General features: G+C 44.3%; 1 protein-coding gene across 1 annotated transcript in view; it reads left to right on the top strand.

Annotated features, from left to right (window-relative positions):
• rnf43 (ring finger protein 43) overlaps positions 1-17,643 on the top strand; it is a 78,174-nt gene that overhangs the window by 45,888 nt on the left and 14,643 nt on the right. Inside the window, exon 2 of the mRNA XM_066695162.1 lies at positions 498-620. Coding sequence (XP_066551259.1) covers positions 498-620 — 123 coding nt within the window. The remainder of the gene's footprint in view (positions 1-497; positions 621-17,643) is intronic.

Below are 17,643 nucleotides of genomic sequence, written 5' to 3' on the forward strand. Positions count from 1 at the left end.
TCAAAAAAAGAAAAAACAGCTTCTTGACAACCAACAGCTTTAATGCTTAATATGGTTTCAAAACCAGAAACGGAGAGAACTCACTCGAGTGGCATTTATATTGCTGGCAGTTGTGCGTTTCCCATGCATCTTTAGGGTGGGTAGCAGTTGAACTGAAGTACACCCAAACGAGCAGTGTGCCCACGTGGATCCTTAAAACTCGGCTTGGTGTTGATGGAACAAAAAGGAAAAGTTTGAAAAATCAACACAGGCCTAAATTGAGACAGGAGGTAGAAAAAAAAAACTAAGATCACTTAGGATCTAAAGGCTTAAAAACAAAAGAAAAGCAGTCCTCAGATCCAAAACCGCTTGAATCTCAAACATGTCTTCGGAAGCTGCCGTGGCCGACCCCGTGAGACCGCTGTGGGGATGATTTCCTCACACTGTCTGATGTTGCCAGATGTGTTTGTCTTGCGCTGGCCTGTGCAGTCACTCTGTGCTCTGTGTGCTTCTTCCAGTCCCACCCGCTGTCCCTGTGCAACACCAGCGACGACGAACGCCAGGAGAGCATCTTCATCAGCATCGTCAAGCTGGAGAGCCCCCAGCACAAAGTGCACCAGTGCCTGCCGCTGCTGGAAAAGGTAAGGCGAAACCCCCCCTGCCCTCACACACCATTGAGCTGGCACCCTCGCGACACCGTTCGGGCAGGGGCTGATGGGAGTATAACTTGGTTTTCATATTGATCGCCTGCAGTTCACCATCATGCGAGTATCTGTGATTTTGAATGTGTGCAAATGCAGCGTTTAAGTGTAGTCATCATAGGGCCCTTTCATCACCACCAAGGGTAGGGTAGGAACAATAGGGGACATAGTTTGCACTTGTCTGCCGTGGCATTTGTCATCAGCGGTTAGAGAGGTCCCATAGGTGCAGTTAGAGAGCTTTCTATCCCCGTCCCGTCTAGTCATCTGTAAAATCTCCAGTTAAATCCGTCTCTAGGGTCAGGGGTCTGGAGGTGTTTTATTGGGGCACGTGTTGTCCACTCTTCTCCACTCAGGGAAAGTCTAATCAATGTTGATTCTTCTGATGAAGCCTGGCACTAGCTCTGGACAGTTGACAGTAGATTAACTTAATAGTTAATTAAGAGGAGTCGCAAATGCTCTGGACGCTGATCCAATCTGTCCAGTTTAATGTTTAACCTGTAAACCCTGAGGGGGGGGGGGGGGTGACATCAAAGTCTTCCTGTTTGATTTGAGTGAGACATCTTACTGGAAGTTTTCAATAGAGCTGTGTTGTCTTTCTGGAGTGGACCTTGGCGTTTTGCTTTTATACACACATATATATCTTTTTTCAGTCCTACGTTTCCTCGATTTGCAGGCGGAGAGGTGATGTCAGCCCGTCTCACTGGCTGCGTTTCAGAACACCCTTCGTCCTGTCAACACCTCTTTGGTTATCATTTGGCCCATAAGCTTAATGAATGCAAATTTACACGAATCCCTTTTGGTGGCATGCCATACAAATCATGTAACACAGTGGTATTTAAATGTAAATGTCACTGCTTGAACAACAGCCATTCACGTTAAAGAAATGGAGTAGATAGTTTATTTTTTATATACATTACAGACCATCCCACTTTGGGGAGATGCATGCTTGTAACTGTATGTGGGAGACTGTGTTTTCTGGCGTAGATGAATAGAGCTCAAAAATGTTGCACCAGCTGTCACGCTAAACTCTCTGTCGGGGAAGGACAGTTGCTGTTCTCTGTCTCTGCTTCCTGTGGCCGAGAGGAATTCTGTCTCCTCTCTGGATTGTCTGAAACAAAGGTCATAAGAAGACGCCTGTTGCTTTTGTGTGCATGCGTTTGTGTGTGTGTGTGTGTGTGTGGAGAGACCCCTTTACCTAACATAGAGTAATATTGTATTTATTTGATTCAATCTCTCAGTCTTCCGTTCAAAATGTTGTTTACTCCTTTCAAGACGATATATCTGCCCCTTTTTCAACATGCTAAATTGAGGGCATCAAACACATCTACATTGATATTATCTAAACTCCTATCCAGCTGTAGCCTGAATCTGATAAGCCCGGCGTTTGTGTTTATGTAAAGGATTGAAGTGGCGGCAAGAACATCTTACACTTTATTTAAAAAAAAATTAAAAAAATGGCAACATTAAACAACCTGCCTGTTAAGCATCAGGTAATTCAATAATTGCCTTTCCACCAAATACCATGAACAGTGTCTAGGCCCGGATCCAGACTTCTCCACAGTATAAATGTTATCAACTCAGAGCCTTCGACTTAAAATCATAATAAATACTTGTCTCATACTTTCCACATGACTTTAGTAAATCTGGCATTCAAACAATAAGCAGTTATGAATTGTGCTGTAAGCAGACCGACCGCTAAACACCTGCTAAAACAAATGTGGGTAAAAAGTATCTCCTTGTTGCATAACTGCCTTTGTCTTCTGTTGTGACTCCAACGCATTGCGGTCCAGGATTTATGACACTGACATGTTTTTATTAGGCTAAAACTGTGTGCCGCTCATGCACAATCGATACTGTTCATATGCGTACACACAGCCAGGGCAAAATTAGTCCTAGACTTTCCTTGCCTCATCTTCTCCGTCAAAAAAGATATCTTCACCCTTTCCGTAGAGCTAACAAGTGGCATACAATCACCTTCCACCCGGTTGGCTGTGGGTGTGTTCGTGCTTTTACAGTAGTCAAAAACGGTTATTGATGAGCTTTAATAAAAACCCTTTCTTGTAAGTTTTATAACAGCGTTTTCCTTTGTACTTATATACTCCCACAGTCCCAGTCTCTCTTGGTCCGGGTTAAAGGAGTGAGGAAAGACGTGATCGCGCTTCTCTGGTGAAACCAAATAGTAAAGACGCCGTGTTCTCGAATGTGGTTACCATTTGTTTTATTTGATCAGTGTAGTCAGTCACACCAGCTGTTTCCACACGCTCAGGACCAGACTGAGACATGTGATGCATGAGCCAAATAGAGTAATCTCCGATCTGTGCAATCATATGGTTGAAGTGTTTTTAAAGACAGGCTTTCTGTGGAGAGTTTTTGCAATTGAAATATGTACAAAGCTGCTTAAAGCTTGTGAACTTTCACCCCTGTGCTCTTGGAGTTGATGATTTCCTGTTTGCCCTTGTGTTGCAACTTGTCTTTGTATAATTTTGGAGGTTTTTTTTTAATCTGAGATGTATGTTGCCTGCTTAACTAACTTTACAGACCCACTCAGAAAATGAGTTGCTCTTGCCTGACTTACCTGGTGACTTGGGAGAGATTCTCCAAGTTAAAACCCAATGTGCAACCCCTCCTGGTGCATTCCTGACTCGGAGAGCCTCCAAAACGCTCGCACGGCCGCCTCAGCCACATTTGCGTTGAAGAGAGTCTCTCCGTATGCAAATAATAGTATCAGGATTTGCCGTGTAATTTCATGGCTCGAACACACAATTCCGTTAACCACATCAATTGCCTGGGCCAGGACTCTGTTTTTAGAGTTGTGTTGTGCAACCCAGAGAGCGCATGTTAAACACCACCGTTGGTTGGCTTTCCTCATTGTCACTTTTGGCTTATAATTGCCGTTGTCCTTAATTAACCTGCTGCCACTCAACCTGTAACTCCTGCATCTGCTCGGTATTTGCTGAGCAGCCAGGCTGAAACATAACGAAAGCATGAAGTGTCATTTCCTTTTGCAAACTTCGGCGCAGGGTGATCGTGGTATTTTGTAATTGCAGGGAGGGTCGCACTACAATTAGTTTTGAATGCTTTTAAAACACTTCTTTTACTTCTTAGCATGATGGGGTTTTTCTCTCGCTCTCTTTTCCGCGTGTCTCGACACGTTCGCAACTTACAGAAATCTTTTTTCACAATCGCATTCATTTGACTCTCGTTCTTTGTCTCCCGATCCTTTCTTATCTGATATGAAATATATCTGATGTGGCGATTTCCTTCCTCTCCAAGCACTTCAGGGCAAAGTGCTGCCTGTTAACTCTTCACACATTGTGGCGTCAGACGTTTTCCTCAGGTCATTTTAGTATGTTTCTACCTACAAGGATTGTGCTTCATGCAGTCCCAGGTTGAGAGTAGAGAACTGTGTCTGTCTGTTCTTCTGGTGTTCATCCGAGAGCTGCTGAAAATGTGCTTTGGGTGCCTTTTTTATTAAGAATGTGCTCAGAACACTCCTGGATTGATTCATCGATCTGGAAATTATTTTTTTGCTGCTCTTCATCTGGGCTGCGAACATGTCAGCAGGCCATGCCATATCGTGCTGCCGCAGTAATCAATCCTTCTTGTGAAAGGCTGGAATCTGAAGCGTCTGAGGTACAGAGGTGAAGGAGGAGCCCCAGGGATGGGTGCAGGGGGTTGCAACTCTTCAACTGGGTGACACTGGACTAGCGAAACCGCATTCTCACGCCTCGAAATCGCTGTGTGATCAGTGGCTCTGATTGTGTTCCTCACAGATGACGGTGATCGGGATGCCTGTTATCTGTTGATCCCCTAACTGTCTTTATGTCCCTTATTCTCAGACCCAGTGAACAAAACACACGTCCTCTCAAAAAAGTGCCTTACGGACGACTGCGTGTGTAAATGGCGTACATTTGCAAGTGTGCCGTACTTGTGTTGCGGTGTGCATGAACTCTGCTATAGCCCTTTCTCTGACAAGACTGTGATGCTTGGAGGCCCCAAACCAATTACAGTGCCTGCAATGCAAACTCCAGATAGTGCAAGTGCACTGCTAATGGGTACATCCCCAGCTTACAGGAAGAATAGCCCAGGTCAGCGGAAATGTTAAAAAACGGGATATCCTTCGTAAGATTAATAAATCAGTTCCTCCACTTATTTTTGTAGCCTTCTTCTGTTCATGCAAGGGTGACACTGAGACGCCTCCCACATTCCTCTAGATGTTTACTGCTAAAACGTCCGATCTACAGCGAGGGGAATTTGTTGTGTACGGACTCTGTCCGTAGTGAGCAGAAGCGGAGTGGAGATCATCAAGTCGGTGGTGGAAAAGAACATCTGGAAAATCCCTGAGCAGCACAGAGATGAAATACAAATGTAAAAAAAAAAAAGAAGAACCTAAACAGGGGAAAAAAATAGCATAGACTTTTTGTCGCCCTTTTCCTGTACGATGAATAAGATCGGTCGCCCGGCACTTTTACGACAGCATTAACGATGGCCACATGCCTTAAGAAAACAACTTCAGCTCAGAGACCACATGACAGGCTGTGATGTGGGTTGGCGATCTGCAGTAGGACAGCTAGCTGGTGTTTTATTAGCTGGGCTGCCTATTGCAGTATTAATTGAACTTGGGCCCTCTCTTCTGTGCCCGTAGCCTCTTGTCGTCTCTCACTGATCTTGGCATGTCTATTGACAAACGTTTAACAACATTTAAAGCCTTTTAAGCAGTGGCAGTTGAGATCCACACTGGGCACTTCTCCTTATTTATTTTTTGTTCTTGTTTTTGCGCACTGCTTATTCACTTGTTGTCATCCCCCCCCCCACTCCTCCCCTCTTTAAAACAACTGTTGGAATAAGACTGCTTTCTTTCTTCGGCTTCAGTCTGCTTGCTTTTCTTCATCTTTCAAACCTGTGCGCCGTGCCAAGCAATGATTAATGCTGCGGTCCCTGGTGAATTGCCTTGGAACACAATTTAAAGCAAAAGCGGCCCCCTCTCCGCGTCCCAGTCAGTCATTCGTTCCTAATGCGGTCTCCAACCCGGAGCTTGGCAGCGGGCAGGCGGAGCGTCTCTCCGAGAGAGCCTGAGGTCGGCAAACAGGCAGGCCTGACCTTAGCCTTTGCTGAATGTGCCACAGTTTGGGACATTGTTCAGCCCTGGCAGCACTTCAGACAGCCGCAGTTCCTCTATCTGTTTGACTTTTTAATCCGTTTAGATTGGTTGCTCGGGAGAATTTATAGATTGTGCAGTTTTAAAGGTGTGCTGCCAACTGCCAGAGGGGTTGCGTCACCCAGCCGAGGGCCTGAGAGATAACCAATCGACTGTCTGCTCCGGGGTGGAATTTTCCAACCGAGGGGGCGATTGCAGACCCCAGACTAGAATAGACAGACAGTGAACGATCGGGGGTGTGGGGCGGCTTTCTGTCTGTGGACTTTGCAGTTGCAATCACGCCCTGTCTTTTTATGATGCACGTACACAAAGTGAACATGACTGCTTTGGTGTGTCTTGTATACACATTAACTTCTCTTTTTCCTTTTCACAGCTTAAGGGTTAAGTGGCCGGTTGGCCTAGAAAAGTAATAGGATGCGTTGTATATAGTAGCAAATTGAAACGTATTTGTAGTTTCTGTATGATTAAGTAAGGCAAGAGGCTCTGGGTGGAAATGGGTTTGGCTCACAGTGTTATTGATTTATGACTATAAGTGCGAGTGCAAAATTCAGGGAAAGACATCAGATAGCCTCCCAGAAATATTGTGTGATGTCCCAGTGTTGTGGGTCTATAGGGACGTTCACTCCTGAAAAGTGTTTATCGGTCTGTAAGCGTGCATTCCTGGACTCGAAACTGATTTGCAAACGTCATGTAGAAACCCAGAATCTCTGTTTTCTGCACAGAACCATAATATATGTGTGAAATGAACCTACTTTTCTCACTTAAGTTTGACAAATTGGCTTATTGTGTGTTAAAAGAGAAAGAGGAGTGATTTTTACCCAGAAGCCAAAAATGTGAATGTTCGGCGTTCAGTTGTTCTTTTGAATTTCTATCAAAGGTTCTAAATGTTTTGTTTTTATTTCCTTGTCAAACACCTTTTGTTTAAAGTTATTGAAGAACTTAATCTTAGCTCACTTGGTTTAATATGAAGCTACTGAAAGTCGGTTAAGATTTAACTTCACAGGTCTGTCATCAGGCCATGCACGCCTCTTCTGCTAACCGCGAAAGCTACCTGAATTAATAAATAACTATATTACACGGTTTAATTTCTTTCTGCCTTTTTTAGGATCTCCAAAGTTCAATATAAACCCAGTGCTTTTGTGATTGCTGTTTATGCCTACAGATCTGTCACGAACTACACGCTTCAGGAGAAGTTATTAAATATGATGAAATCACAAATCGCTTGTCAACACGACGCGTTTTTTCTGCGGCTTGTTTTCTTTCTGTCTTTTTCTCTGTCAATCTCCTCCCTCAGCTAATTGTGCCACACGTCTAGAAGGCTTTGTGCTGCCGAGTTTAACCCCCAAACCCAGATGAGACCGGTGTGTCTTTTGTCTCTTGTGCTTTGCTCCATTGGAAAGTTATTTAAAAAGCCACTTTGAAGAAGAAGAAACAGATGTTGATTTCATGGTCAGCTGAAGATCTGAGCTGGACAAGCGCTTTCAATTCGTCCTGGTTTTCACAGATGTACGGACCCAAGCTTGGCGTGTGGGTTTCATGTGGTTGGGATGAATTTGTTTCATTGTTGGTTTTCTCATTGCTTTGCCTCAGTACGTTTTCCCCCCCCCCAAAAAAAAATCAAGACTATCAGGGCATCGGGCCACACTTGTATAGTTTTTGATAAATTGGAACAATGGTCGGCATTGTAAAGGGTTGCCAGCCGTGCACAAGTCACTTCACAGAGCAAAATTAAAAAGTATTTAAACAATGTGGAGGAAAGAGCTGGCTTTGGCTTTTGATGTTGTAACTTCAAGGATCTCGCTTTGAAAGGGTTGTTTTGCTGGCACTTAACTAGTGTGACCTTCGGCCCGTATTCAACCCTAGTAATGGCAGCGCGGCGCGGGAAGAAGGCCGCCCACCGGGTACAGCGACGACGCTTTCCTCCGATGGACAGCGTTGGCAGCCTTCTGGTTCTGTGCTATTTGAGGAAGCCGTTATACCTCCTAGATTATGCTATATGCTCAGTAAATACATAAAATAAAAGTCTTTGTGATGCCAAACAAATATAATGCAGAAAAATTAAGTGTAGAAGTTAGGCTTTAATGTTTGAGAGGTAATCGCCACACCTCACGAAGTGCAGATCGGCCTATGCTTTATGCACAGGGTCACCAGTTGGGCACCTGTGTGATTTTATCATAACGCATTGCTTGTGGATTGATCTGTATTAAGCAGTTGCAGTGAAGTCCTCAAGCTGCTTATGAAGTCACGATCTCGAACATGGTGGGAGGTCAGGATGATGTGTTTTAGGAGTTGTGGTGACGTGGAAACAAAAGCGCCAGTTGCTGCTGACCTTATCATTCAAAAGCAAAGGGATTGCTTTCCTGACTGGAGAATCTGCCTGTTTCTCATTTAAAGAACCTTTCAAAGCGTGGCACCTGTTAAAAACAACGTGCGAGCCATATAATCCCCCGAAAACACAACCAGGGAGCCCGCAGTGCCACGGCATGTCCTGGATGTTGATCTGCTTCCATCTAAAACATCCCATAAAGTCATCTGTCAGCAGCTCCTGGGTTTCCAATGAGAAAGGCACTCTGGAAGAATAAAGTAAATCTGCTTAATCTCCGCGTCCAAACAAGCAATAAGCTCCCATTGAATCGGCCGCGTAAAGCCCATGCTCCCCAAAATGGATTAAAGAACCAAATTGGTATCTGAAGTAAGCGAAAGCAAATCATTTTGTTTTAAAGTAAAAAGTAACGGAGGAAAAAAGTCATTTATTGACATTCTCGGCAGACAGTGGGGAAATTTCTCTGGTCATGTGACGCTTCAGTCATAAGGAAATAATCTGAGGATTCACAACATGTATTATAGCATTATAGATAATAAAACTCTGGCTTCACAGCAGCTCTGTGTTTTGTAAAGTAATAAGAAAAATAGATGAAAAGAAAAGGGTTTCGTCGACAAAATTCTCCCTCGTCAAAATAAGCAGTTTCAAAGAGGGCTGACTTCAAATGGGTTTACTGAGGAAGTTTGTGAATACAGCATTTTGTTCCTGTGTTACTGGTAAGCTGTCACTTTCTGCTACAAACTCAAAACTGAAGGAAAGTCCCCCTGGATAACTCTCCCATCACGGACCAAACCAAACTGTGTTTTATGCCGTCAGCCATATTTGCTCATGTGAATTTCACATCTTTTTGTCACAGTTTGACCTGTATTGGCAGCCGGTGAGAACGTGGAGAATCGGTCCTTTCTTTCCCAGACATTTCGGCACAAACGAATGACAGGCGGCCGATCCGCTCGCATGGGAGTCATTTCGGGACAGAGCATTAGCCCTGCGAAGTCCCGTGCCTAATGAGGCGACCCCTATTGGAAGTGACCGAAACTGGAAGTTACGCTAGGGGTGAGTGGACAGGTCAGGGCTAACTAAGTGGTTAAAAATGTACCCGATCGAGGGCTCTTTCTCTTTGATCGCTGGAGGGATCCCAGCATCACTGGCGCACCCCCAAGGCTTTTCCTCCCATTGAATCACTGCCGGCTGGGTTTTTAAGTGGTGCATTCCAACGGTCGTGGTTTTTCAATGGGAGATTCCAGTTTTTAAAAAGAACAAAAACCAAACAAATGCGCTGAATGTCCCTGATGCTTTACTGGTGGGAAGATGAAAATGGTATAAAGGCTCTTTCCCACAGAGGATGTCGCAATATGGAAAATAAACAAAATTGGAGATGAAAGTCAATTCAAATTTAATAAAAATAACAGGACAAATCGGGTGACATGAACACTGCCTTTTAAAGCAGTAACCGGTGTTATGTAGCTCATACTGGTGTGTTACAAGCGACTTGGCTCATCTCTGATGGTTAAGAAACATCCCGCAGGAGGCGGAGTGGGATGGGAGGGAATTTGAACTCTCCCGGTGGTGCTGAGAAACTGTGTGTAGGGAAGACCAAGTAGATCTGGTTGTTTTGGAAGATGAACATATTGATTCCAGCATTCTATCTCCTTTTTACTTCCTGTCATAACTGAAGCAATGCTATGCGGAATTGGTAAAGCAAACCGTCTTATACCGAACTGCCCCTCTGGCCTGCACGGCTGAATCATGAGGACCGCCTTCTGGAGCACTTTGCCTTTGCGGTGGTGCGTTCATCTGGCAAACAAAATGCATGCTCTTCCAGTTTTGCCCGTTTTGGTATTTTCGATGTTGACTGTAGCTGAGCAAACACAGGAGTTCCTGTATCAGCGCCCCGCTTTTCATGTGTGTATTGATTGGCAGGGTGAACTGTTCAGGACCTTGAGAAATCCAGCAGTCGCGGCGAACACTGGGAAGCGAGGCGGTGCGCTGTTTTCAGGAGGGCCAGCCGTGTCATAACAAAGACTCTTAAGATGACTTCACGGAGCCCCGCGTGAACCAGGAACTGGGAGGGTGTATGTGTATGGGGTGGGGGGGGGGGGGGGTATGAGAGAAGGCGAATGCCCTATTTCGACCTCCTCCTGCACTGTTATCTCTCGTAACGCAAGACTGTTGGAATTGAGAAATGCCTCTGATGAGTTCCTTTCACCCCACCCCAAATATTTCAGGTTCGTTGCGAGCCTTAATTGAGGAGCGAGAGAGTTGGTACATTGCTTTATTTGGAAGTTACGCTTGTTTTAGTTGGAGGACCACCTTCTTGTGCTGCAAAATCCTGTACTTCACACGCATCACAATCCAAAAGAACCACATGCTCAGTTTGAGCTTAATGTCACCGTCAGGGAACTGTTCAAGCTGTTGCTGAAGCAGAGGAGTGATCTCTCGATTTGTATATTGAAATAAACAGAGCCACTATGGGCAGACTGTGTACTGTGAACCCACTGCCACACAAAGTGTCCCATGTACTGCTCTGAAGTGCCACTAAAGTTATTGCCAAATTGTACATCCCTGAGAAAGAAAGGGTTACCAGTGGCAACTCTGATTCGGGGAATGTATTTCTGTTTGTTGTCAGTTCTTCAAATAATACATGACATCTTCCATTATGTTTTCATCTGGAGGAGACCACAAAAAGAGAGAGATAGTGCATTTCACAGCACACGAGATTTTCCGCTCAGCGCTTTTTATTGTTGTTGCAGCGGAGTGTGCCAGAATTACGTCAAGTTCACTGGTTTAGATGACATATGTTTTGTTTTCTTAATAAATTCAGCGAGTGAAAAATCGAAAAAAGCCTTTGTCTGGGTAAGTGTGGTTCAAAGCAGAGGTAGTAGCAGGAGTATGGGCCTGCTTTTTCCGCCCGCGTCTCGCAGCGCTAGACTGAAGGGTCTACTTGTATGTAGGAATGCAAAGTGTTTTCATGTCAAGGCACTCGTAGCAGCGCGACGCATCTTTCATTTGTCACTTCAAAGGCAGCGCAGGGTCAACCTTTTGTCAGCCTGTCGTCAGTATTTGGAAACACAGAGTTGAGAAAATAAACCACTAAAAATAGAAAGCAACACCATGCCTTTGGGTTGTTGCCATATCATAGCTATTAAATCATAGCAATTAAAATACCTTTAAAACCAGAACTGGCCTCATCACTTCACAAGTTCAGGACAAGGGAAGGGGTTAACCATTTATTTGCCGAGCCACTGGTCTGCAAGGTTAGGGAGACGAAGGGCAGGTTAATGCTAGGAACTATGCTCCCTCTATCAGGTTTTCAGGCCTCAGGCATTGTCACACAGTCAGGTGTGAAATCAGTAGTGGCTATAAATTAAATACTCCCAGTTGTTGCTGAAACATTTCATCCAAAAAAAAGGTGCCATCTTAAAATTATTACAAAAATAACTGTCAACTCTCCAAAGTGTGTGTGGTACATTTGGCAACGGCGATTCGTTTTTTTCCTTGGCATCTAGAATTGACAATAAAAATTGCTCATATATCTCAGGCCCGCGGCTGCTTATGACACCTGTGATCGCTGTAGGAGGAGCAGCGCCTTGTTTGTTCTGTAGATCGTTCCTGTTTTTGTCGGTTAGGTGAAGGTCCCTGGATTACACCTCCGCTGCAGCCCCCAGATGATGAGGTCATCGATATCCGACAAGTGTTCATTTCGAATCGGGCGATTTTACAGAGAACGTTGCAGGTGGATTAGGTTGCTGTGTGAGACCTTTCTTTGGTGAAAAATCGGTGTCTTGCCATGAGTAACATTTGGTCTATGACTAAGCTGCATGTCTTTTAGGTTTTACACAGCCTGCTGGGAATGCTGGGATTGGAGTGGAAGTTGGGGCTTTAAAACAGTTGTGGAGGAAGTCTGGACTTGTTTTTTAATACACATATTTTTGCCCCTTCTCTGCTAAAAAGACTCTTCTCAGTCTTTCACAGAATGGGATCCATGCTCAGCAATAACATCACATCCTCTGACTTATTATGAATTATGAATCTGGAAGCCAATTTTCAAATTCAATGGGCTGTGCGTTGCTCAGTCCTAACGGGGGCAGTTACTTTCGATTATCAAATGTAACACAATCAATAAGAAAAAAATAATAATTCCTCAATGATATAAAACGGTCAAGACATAAGCGACCACATGTGCTTTTAATCTAGCTATATCTGAGATGCAAAGAGAAAGACGACGAGACAGAATCGGCACCAAGTTAATTGGTTAATTGGTTTGACTTTAAGCAGCAGTCTCTTGGAATACGTATTAACAAATTAATCTGTACATTTATTTAAGCAGAAGAAAAGTCCCAATTCTTACGAAACAAGACAGGAATCCAAATTAGGCCTACTGCGGACAATGTATCCTAACTAGGCAGAGTTTTGCTTGCGAGTAAAACCGCAGTCAACAAAAACAAGATAACTGCGCATCAGTGTATTTTCAACTGGAACAAAAACCACTGCCAGTTCCCCCTTTCACTGGTTAGTGTAAAATTAAAGGGAAAGCGGCATTCTTTCTTTCGGGTGGTTTTGAGGTCGAAGAGTCAAGCTGATGCACGCTGACAGGAAACGTCTTCTAATTGCTGCTTGATTTCAGTATTTTTCTTCTTCTCCTTCTTTTTCTTCCAAAAGGCTCAATTTAATTCTTTCTGTATTAAGAGAAAAAATTGGCCCTCGACATGGGCATTAGAATGTAGTCTTTATAAGCCGGCAAGCCGAGGCATGCCGGGCTCCTTTTGAACTACCCTGTGCAAACAGAATGAGGTTTAGTCGGTCTTACAAGAGATTAACGCAAATATTCTCATACAAAATACTTTTTTCTTCTCTCACTCTTCTTCTCTTGCCTCGAGCCTAGGCGACTGCTCTTTCGTGCTGTATGAAATGTGGACGCAGCGGTATTGTGAGGGCAGGGTAGTGCCACACAAACATTTTGCAGCCAAACAAACATACAAACAGAAAACCTAATTGTAATAGACTCAACCTGCTGATCTGAGGGAGACTTGACTGAAATCTGTATCCTAAGCAATCTCTGCTTAGTGTTGGGCTTCAGGTTGGGGAAGAAACTGCAAACTCTCCTGTTTAATTGGCCGTGACGCCCTCATCAGCTTATTAACTCCTCTAACTTGAAAGACATCTATATCTGCAGCATCACTATACCTGAATTCCTGAACTGCTGCAGAAATGCCACAAAATACAACCGATTTAGTGATCCAACCAATTTGGGTATTCGTTTCCTACCTGAGAATGATCTCTGTCCAAACGTTCCCAAAGTAATTTTAGACGAGACAACGGATATGGATAATTCTTTCTTTTTTTCTCCTGCGCTGAAATGGTTGTGGAAATTGAAATGGAGTATATTCGGAAGTTAGAAAAGGCAGTGAAAACGCTGCGCCGTGCCAAGAAAAACAACAACAATAAAAGCTTTGAAAGCCATCCTGTTAAAGTAGTTAAAAATGGCAGGTCGGGTAATGTCCCCTTTCTTCTGGGGATTCATTCAGTCAAAGACGGTTTCTTAACACCTTTGTTGAGTTGGAGAAGAGAAAGGGGTGTGGAGAAGAGCATCAAAGAAAGGGGAAACCATCCAGAAACCGGAGCCAGATTTCGGGAGAGTCATCGGGGAAGTGTTCTAGATAGCCGAATGGGTGGCTGGGTTGAGATTTTGATACCGATATGCTTTCACTAAGCTTGTCCTACACCTACAAAATGCTTTTGCGCTAACCTGGCGTGGAAGATTGTCTCCGGATCAGTGAAAGCCAAGCGTGGTGTACGGGGGTTGTTGAATGAGATGGAGCAGGGGGCGGGCGATGGTTTTAAATAGAAGGGGCGATTAAATAACAGGACGTACTGTAAAAACTGGAACAATATCTGTCACTTGAAAGCACAGGAAAGAGAGACTAATTGGCTTCCCATTTTCAATTTCAATTCAACCCGTCGGAAAGTTGTCTGAAGCTCCTTGCGCTTTAGGTTCCTTTGCAGATTAAGATCTGAGAATGTTTAGTGATCAGATTTAGATCAATATATAGATATAGATTTAAAGATACAGTGAGGGAAAAAAGTATTTGATCCCCTGCTGATTTTGTACGTTTGCCCACTGACAAAGAAATGATCAGTCTATAATTTTAATGGTAGGTGTATTTTAACAGTGAGAGACAGAATAACAACAAAAAAATCCAGAAAAACGCATTTCAAAAAAGTTATAAATTGATTTGCATGTTAATGAGGGAAATAAGTATTTGATCCCCTATCAATCAGCAAGATTTCTGGCTCCCAGGTGTCTTTTATACAGGTAACGAGCTGAGATTAGGAGCACTCTCTTAAAGGGAGTGCTCCTAATCTCAGCTTGTTACCTGTATAAAAGACACCTGTCCACAGAAGCAATCAATCAATCAGATTCCAAACTCTCCACCATGGCCAAGACCAAAGAGCTGTCCAAGGATGTCAGAGACAAGATTGTAGACCTACACAAGGCTGGAATGGGCTACAAGACCATCGCCAAGCAGCTTGGTGAGAAGGTGACAACAGTTGGTGCGATTATTCGCAAATGGAAGAAACACAAAATAACTGTCAGTCTCCCTCGGTCTGGGGCTCCATGCAAGATCTCACCTCGTGGAGTTTCAATGATCATGAGAACGGTGAGGAATCAGCCCAGAACTACACGGGAGGATCTTGTTAATGATCTCAAGGCAGCTGGGACCATACTCACCAAGAAAACAATTGGTAACACACTACACCGTGAAGGACTGAAATCCTGCAGCGCCCGCAAGGTCCCCCTGCTCAAGAAAGCACATGTACAGGCCCGTCTGAAGTTTGCCAATGAACATCTGAATGATTCAGAGGAGAACTGGGTGAAAGTGTTGTGGTCAGATGAGACCAAAATCGAGCTCTTTGGCATCAACTCAACTCGCCGTGTTTGGAGGAGGAGGAATGACCCCAAGAACACCATCCCCACCGTCAAACATGGAGGTGGAAACATTATGCTTTGGGGGTGTTTTTCTGCTAAGGGGACAGGACAACTGCACCGCATCAAAGGGATGATGGACGGGGCCATGTACCATCAAATCTTGGGTGAGAACCTCCTTCCCTCAGCCAGGGCATTGAAAATGGGTCGTGGATGGGTATTCCAGCATGACAATGACCCAAAACACACAGCCAAGGCAACAAAGGAGTGGCTCAAGAAGAAGCACATTAAGGTCCTGGAGTGGCCTAGCCAGTCTCCAGACCTTAATCCCATAGAAAATCTGTGGAGGGAGCTGAAGGTTTGAGTTGCCAAACGTCAGCCTCGAAACCTTAATGACTTGGAGAGGATCTGCAAAGAGGAGTGGGACAAAATCCCTCCTGAGATGTGTGCAAACCTGGTGGTCAACTACAAGAAACGTCTGACCTCTGTGATTGCCAAAAAGGGTTTTGCCACCAAGTACTAAGTCGAAGGGGTCAAATACTTATTTCCCTCATTAACATGCAAATCAATTTATAACTTTTTTTGAAATGCGTTTTTCTGGATTTTATTGTTGTTATTCTGTCTCTCACTGTTAAAATACACCTACCATTAAAATTATAGACTGATCATTTCTTTGTCAGTAGGCAAACGTACAAAATCATCAGGGGATCAAATACTTTTTTCCCTCACTGTAGATCGATCACAGACATACAAAGTTTCTTTATGATTGCATAGTGTCCAGTTAGTAGTTAGCTTAGCTTGGTTTTGATTTGTGAACATTAACAGCATATAGAAACAGAAGAGGACATTGTATTACTGTGGGGGGAAACAGTTACACGTATATATCAAATGAACACATATCTAATGGGCTGGCTTATTTTTAGCATGAGTAAAACAAAAAAATGCTTGCAATATGAGCAGCCCTCTCGTCTAATGGACTTGGTGTTTGCATTGAGGATTAGAAAATCAAGAGGGTTAATTGCAGAGAACAAACAAGAAATGCACACATCCCTCCCTCGCTGATTGAGAGCAAGAATCCAAAAAAGGATCAAAGTCTTAATTGACACTGGCCTCAGTTTCCTCTGCGGTCTCATGAAGGACCGTTGAGAGAAAAAACTAAAAAGACTCCTCCGTTATTTGCTATTTCATTCAGACTATATTTTGTAAGAGTGGGCAGAGGGTAAATATTCAGCATTTCAGTGCGATTTATTTGAAGTTGTATTGAGTGGCAAGTTCCCAAATTAGCAAGGTGAGTAATAGCCTCATTAAAAATACTTGTATTTGTTTTCAATACACGCGAACGACACCAATTCCCACCAGCCTCTGACACCTGCAGTGAACTGTGCCTCGAGGAAACGCGCCGTGGTGTCAACAACTAGTGGTTAGTTATTTAAATGGAGCTGTCTTCGAGTATTAGAGTGCTTTAGAGTGATCCCCTCCCCTGCGCGCAGTTTCGGTTGGAACCCAGTAGACCCCAGAAACCCTGACTTGGGTTTGTCTTCTCCTCACCACGGGACATTGAAGTCTCTATCTTGGATGTGTTTAACAAGTCAGAGGGTATCAGATTTCAGTGGCCTTTTTCTGTCACTTTCTGTTTTGCATTTCAACTTGCTTTCACGGCATGAGAGAGAGAGAGAGAGAGAGAGAGAGAGAGAAGGAAGCTGCCACTGGGAGAGAGAGGGGCAATCAGAGTTACCACACCGCATTTCCGTTCCTCGTTTACAATTCACCGCTTTCTTGAGCTCTCTGGGAACTGTGGAGAGCAAGACAGAGACTGAGAGAGAGGTTTGTGTCCAGAGAAAGAATACTAGTACGGCCCCCACCCCCCAATACACCCACACCCACACCCACACCCCCACACGCACACACACGCACACACACACTCCTGCCACTGAAAACAGGGGGCGGCTGCAGCGCAGTCTGTGATTCACTATTGTTTGCAGGCCCATTTTGCCTGAGAACCTGGCGTCTACCTGCGCTGGCACGCTCGCCCCGAGCACCAGGATCAAAGAGCTCGTGAGTAATGTATATTCTAGTCAGCTACACCCCTTCCTTCTGCCGCCGGGTGAGCTCAGCCCCAGCCAGCGCGCAGATTAACACACTTACTCTCGCACTCACAGGAGGGACGGATTTAAAGGCACCCTGCCCATTTTTAGAAAGTATTACTGTTTGTTTTTATGTCTTTACTTTCCCTTGGTGAAAACTGCCCAGCCAAGTGATCCCGGCCTTCTCATAGACGCACACGCACACCCACACGCACACACACACACACACACGCACACACACACACACACACACCCTATACCACAGCCACATATACCAAAAGGTAAAACTGGATTACAGAACTGGACATGTGATATAAGGATGTTGCTCTTATTTCACGATTCAAACTCATCTCTAGTGATTCCCACACAGGGAACAGTAGTGCCCACATCTGATAAACTTGTGGTTATTCTTGTTTCCAACTTCCAACGCATAATTGGCCAGGAAATGACAGGCACACATTTGATATCTGTCA

The sequence above is a fragment of the Amia ocellicauda genome, chromosome 22, assembly GCF_036373705.1.
Source record: "Amia ocellicauda isolate fAmiCal2 chromosome 22, fAmiCal2.hap1, whole genome shotgun sequence".
NCBI lineage: Eukaryota > Metazoa > Chordata > Actinopteri > Amiiformes > Amiidae > Amia > Amia ocellicauda.